The sequence below is a fragment of the Neoarius graeffei genome, chromosome 8 (assembly GCF_027579695.1).
Source record: "Neoarius graeffei isolate fNeoGra1 chromosome 8, fNeoGra1.pri, whole genome shotgun sequence".
Classification (NCBI taxonomy): Eukaryota; Metazoa; Chordata; class Actinopteri; order Siluriformes; family Ariidae; genus Neoarius; species Neoarius graeffei.
In genome coordinates this window covers 50,751,356-50,757,218 of record NC_083576.1, presented here as the reverse complement: position 1 = coordinate 50,757,218, position 5,863 = coordinate 50,751,356, and the positions used below count along the sequence as shown (strand labels likewise).

The following is a 5,863-nucleotide window of genomic DNA, read 5'->3' as shown; positions in this document are numbered from 1 at the left end:
TGATCAGTGATCAGTGTGACGGGGGCGTTTCAGGATGCTTATTTGTCAAAAACCTTTAGTGTGTGGTGTTTTACTGCAAACTGTCACCTACTGAGATGAATAATCCGGTTGTTCAGGCCTATGTAAGATCATCTCTACTCGTGGTTTTGTGATATGAAACCAGTGTCTCTTAAAGATAAATCATAATCAATTAGGTTGATGTTTTGTCTATATTTCCCGATGGGAGACGGCAAAGTCTTGTCGGTGTCACCGGGTTTGTGACGTCATTGGCACGTTATGATTTGGAAAAAAAAACAAAAACAAATACAAGGCAATATGTTCAAACCGTCTCAGTAGTGAAAGACCGCCTGGAAATAATATGTACCATTATATTGTGTCTTCTTATGAACCTATGCCAAGTATAGTTTATTTTAAATATTTTTCAGTCATTATACATGACGACATTTTTTTTTCTTGCACATCATTTTTTTTTAAAAAATCAATTATTTTTTTCGGATATTTTTGCGCACAACTTTTGTCTAGATGCACACCGGAGAGTGTAGATTATCTGAGCGCACTAAAAGTAAAAGGTGAATAATCACCGATTGTGCTTATGCTGCATTGTGCAAAATGCTTCATTTATTATGATCTGAGCACAAGCCCGAGTGAATCGGCTAATACCCAGAGTTCAGTGTCTCAGTTCCATCCTGAGATGTTTTTCTGAGTTGTAATCTGACGCTCTGAAGCCGAAAAAGGCAAAAATATTTGTCAGCGCAAAAGCGGCATATATCAAAGCATTTTTTACTGCAAGATTGAAAACGGAGTCGTGCGGTGAAACGCCTGCGTGTCCCTTTTAAAACAAACCCAGTTGCTGTCAATCATCGAGCATTCCGACCAATCCCTGAACGCCCTTTTTTCAAAACCAGGTTTGCCCGCTGTGCTTTTATATTGCAGCCCGGCCTGGTTCGGAGCATTTTACTACCACTGTTATTGCTACAAATCAAGAAGGTGAAGTGAACGGCATGGGACGCGCACCAACTTTCACCAACTTCCGTCCGCTTCCTGGGACCGCGAGGTTGACAGTCAAGACCGGCACGCGCAGATGATACACGGCGGTGCAATGGGAACACAATTAGTCGGTAAATCTTGAGCGGTTGCACACTTTAAAAAAAAAAAAAATCATGACAACCCTTTCAAGGTTTAGTGGCTGCCCTCTGTCTTGCGTAAACCCTGGAGAGAGCAATAGTGAACCCAGTATGGTGCTGCCACCTTTGGCAGGGGAGCACATGGGGCACCCCACTGGCACTTCCTTAAAACTCTGCCCCTCGCACAATTTGCTAGACTACCCCGAGACAAGGGCCACGGCATATGTGGACCACTCGTTGCCTCACTTTCCAGACACGGGATACACCAGCCATCGCCTAGACGCCAGCCCTAGGGGCATTATCATTGGGACAAACCTGTCAGGACCAGGCATGCCACCAGTCACAGACCAACTGGCACAAAGACCTAACCAACATGGCGCTACTGGAAGGTACCGTGACCTCCACGGCTACAGGGATGGCCGAAGCCATGCTTTCTTCACCACGTATCCGGAGCAGGCCCACAGCTCTGTTGATGCCAACCGAGACCTGAATGGCCAGGTAATGTTGGGTCTTCCAGGTGATCTCCTCTCAAGGGCACATCCATACGGACAAACCCACAGCGGCCCTCGGGCCAACAGCCAACAGCTTGTTACTCAGTTTCTGGGGCTCTATAAGCCTCTGAACATGGCCATGCAGCGAGGAGGGGGCGATGCATTCCTCAGGTGCTCCAGACAGACTTTAGCGCACGACTTGGTGTGCAAGTGGAGTGACGGCCAAGAAGGTGCTGGCAAGCTGCCATGTTCCAGGACTTTTGGGACTATGTATGAACTTGTCACTCATGTGACGATCGAGCATGTCGGGGGACCTGAGCATTCTGACTATGTGTGCCACTGGGAGAATTGTCCCAGGGACAGAAAGCCATTCAAAGCCAAATACAAGCTGGTCAACCATGTCAGAGTGCACACGGGAGAAAAACCCTTTCCATGCCCTTTTCACGGCTGTGAAAAAGTTTTCGCCAGATCCGAAAACCTCAAGATTCACAAGAGAACCCACACAGGTTGGTGAAATAATAATAATAATAATAATAATAATAATAATAATAATAATAATAATAATAATAATAATAATAATACATTATTATTTTTTGTGCGTTTAAAATATTGTGTTGCCAGACTCGTGAAAATAACTTTAAGTTATAATTTTAGCTACGTATCCTACTTTTATGTACAAAATTTACTAGTTCTGTTGCTTAAGTGATTAGTCATCAATTATTTTTTTTCCATCAATGAATAATGCACCTTATATAGAATAATTTATTAATTTTACATAGCTGTAGCTTACGTTTTAAAGATCAGGAAAATGCTTTAGTCAGTCTGTGATTGTTATCCTATTTGCCCGTTATTTTCCACCAAACGAAATTACTTAACACTTCTCTCTCAGCTGTATTCTATTTTTAAAAAAATAAATCATTCTAAATGTCCTTTCGTTAAATATTTGTTGTAAGTCAACATTAAGCTGTTGGTATCTCTGTTAGTCGGAATAGTTGGCAGTGTAGTTAAGGCAAGAGCAATGGTAAAAATAAATAAGTTGTTCGAGACAGTTGTTTGGGTGCCCCTCATTATGGCAGCGAGAGAAATAAATAAATAAATGAATGAATGAATAAAGCAAGCCTGGGACACTGGAGAGGTGTGACGTAGCGCTGACGCAATGGCCAGCTGAAGCCCCAGTAGGAGTAAATGCGCGCTCTCGGCCTGCTTCAAACTCAGCAATCCAGTGGGCCTCACCTACAACTGACGTCATCGAATTCAATTAACCTTACATTTTTATTTCCACCTATCTTAATTAGAAATAACATTTACGATATAAACAGTGCATGCGTCAATTGCTCAGCTTTTTCTTAAAGTGTGGTTTATAGGCTTCGTATGAATATAATGACCTCAAGATAGCTTCTGTCGTTCCCCTGTAGCCTGTAGGCGAAAAAAAGTCATGTTTCTTTCCTTTAGGAAATATTTAGGGCTGCATAGTCAGCCTGAGTTACTTCAAATTTCAAATAATAACAAAAAAGCGGTCTAGACCGACATATAGATTTAAATAACTTTAATAATAAAAAAAAGCTGAATATCAGCCTACTTACCTACTTACAGATTACAGTAAAAAAAAAAAAAAAGTCATCCTTTTCGATTTATTTCTCATGCTGTAAACTATGATCACTACAGTGTTGGAATAAATCACTTCCGCTGTTATAGGCCTACGTGTTAGGCCTGGAAGAAAAAGGAGACCAAAACACACACACACACTCCATGTCCTCGTGGCGGAGTGAAGACTTAATGAGGGATATTACAATGTTGACTTACAATCTGCCCAAATGCTCCTTCAGCCCATTTGTAACAGCACTCAGACCTGATGAAGAGTGCCTTGCCCTCACCCATAACTCGAGGTTCATTTTTCCCCTCCTTTAGGTGAGAAACCGTTCAAATGCGAGTTCGAGGGCTGCAACCGGCGGTTTGCAAACAGCAGTGACCGGAAGAAGCATTCGCACGTCCATTCGAGCGACAAGCCATATATGTGCAAGGTCAGAGGCTGTGAGAAATGTTACACGCACCCAAGCTCGCTGCGCAAACACATGAAGCTCCATTGCAAGGCCGACACGGCCAAACCGGGCGAGGACGGGGAGCCTGGGTCTCCCGAGGTGGCAGGAGAGCAAGTCCCATCATCCCCTGCGGCGGTGACGCGACCCTTGCCACCTGCCCCCTCTCAGGACTCCCCCGAGACTCTGAGGTCACGCTTTCATCACACTTTTGACAGCAGTTTGGACTATACGGCGCACAGGCCGCAGTCTCTTTTGGATCCTCTCTTGCTCCACCGGGGCAGTTACAGAGGCGAAACCGTGCCGTACCCGTGTAGCCAAGCAAGTCCCACTTTTGCCCCTAGCCACAGGAATTTTGCATCAAACTCACCTTTCCAAAAAAGCATTGTAAACGGCTGGTACACTTGTCACAGCAGCGCCCAGCCTTTCTCATCCAAGCAGTGTAATAATGATTAATGATTGTTCATAATAGCAATAAGGAGAGGTAATGAAGAGGGCACAGGACAGGTTGTATAATGTAAACTCTTCATTTGAAACCATTTTCGGAATGTTCTCGATGCATTTCTTGATGTCCTATTTATGATTTGTCTAAACAGTTTATGACCGAGAGCTGATGTTATTGTGCTGGTGATATTTTTTAATTGAAAATATATTATTACATAGCCTACATTGTGCTGGTGAGATTAACTAGCTTTAACTGAAAATAGAATTATGACCAGTGTACTGCAATACATTGGTCATCAGTGTATTTTTCTGTACATAGAAATAATAATAATAAAAAAATACAAAACTACATTATTTAATTAGAAGCAGAATTATGTGGGAAGACACTGAGGCCTACTGCTCTTAAAACTGCAACAAGAACATTTTACTCGTTTAGGCCTAGTTCTGTGTTTTCGGACTCATTTTTGGGAATACAGTGCTTGCTTGGAGAACACAACGTTAATTCATGCACATTTCTAAGGGAAAGAAATATTATTTGCTTTGTTGTCATTAATTCCAAGCAGCTGAGTTTTGCTTTCTTCTTGTGAGAATATTCAGCCTGTTTTCAACCACAAGGCCCTTGCTTCCCTTCTCTTCCCTTTTTATATACAGTAACAGTCAAAAGTTTGGACACACCTTCTAATTCAATGTTTTTTCTTTATTTTTATTAATTCAACAACATTTCATGTCTGAAAGTAACGATGGATGTCATTTTTTGTTACTTAGTTGAGCGGTTCTTGACATAGTATGGATTACTACAGTTGTGGAATAGGGCTATTTACTGTATTTTTATTATATACTATTTAATGTTTGATCTCAAACACATTAATAAGGCAAGAAATTGTAGTAATTAACTTTTGACGAGGCGCCTGTTAACTGAAAAGCATTCCATGAAGCTGGTTAAGATAATGCCAATAGTGTGCAAAGCATCATCAAGGTAAATGATGGCTACTTTGAAGAATCAAAAATATGAAACATACTTTGTTTCTATTCACACTTTTTTGTTTGCCACATAATTCTATATATGTTCCATATGTTATTTTAGAGTTTTGACATCTTCAGTATTGTCCTAAAATCTTAAACATAGGAAATAGTCAAAATACAGAAAAAAAAAACCTATGAATGAAGAGGTGTGTTCCAACTTTTGACTGGTAGTGTGTGTGTGCATATATATATATATATATATACACACACACACACACACACACACACACACACACACACACACACACACACACACACACACACTAGTTCAGGTTTCCCAAATGTTTAATTAAAATTTCACTGAGTTCACTGTATATAGCTTACTGTACAATTACTTGTGCATTCAATATTCAACATTAAAGTGTCTCTATTCCCTTTGATCAGGTTGAGTGTGATTAAATTCGCTCGTTCTTAAAAAATAATGTTGTGGTGTTGAAGTCAAGATTCACACTTCAATTATAATGTGTATTGCCTCACAAGAAGATATATATTAACATTTCATGGAAGTGAATTTGCATAGTGCGACAACCAGGTAATTTGGACAGTAGCAATAAGTTAACCTTTCTGATCAGAAGTCATTTACTGTCCAAAAGTGCCAAACACTGAAGTTATTCTAAATGGATTAAAACAGGTTTAAGTAAACAGAAGTTTGAACTAATTGCTTGCTAAAAACCTAGAATTTTTTTTAGAAACGTATTCGTCATCTGCTAATTGCAGAGAGACACTGCACTTGATACTAAAATCA

General features: G+C 40.6%; 1 protein-coding gene across 1 annotated transcript; it reads left to right on the top strand.

The window, feature by feature from the left end:
* Window positions 1-1,160: 1,160 nt before the first annotated feature.
* On the top strand, window positions 1,161-4,107 carry zic6 (zic family member 6). The gene is made up of 2 exons (XM_060926928.1): window positions 1,161-2,121; window positions 3,524-4,107. The coding sequence occupies exons 1-2, from the start codon at window positions 1,161-1,163 to the stop codon at window positions 4,105-4,107; spliced, it is 1,545 nt and encodes a 514-aa protein (XP_060782911.1).
* Window positions 4,108-5,863: the final 1,756 nt, after the last annotated feature.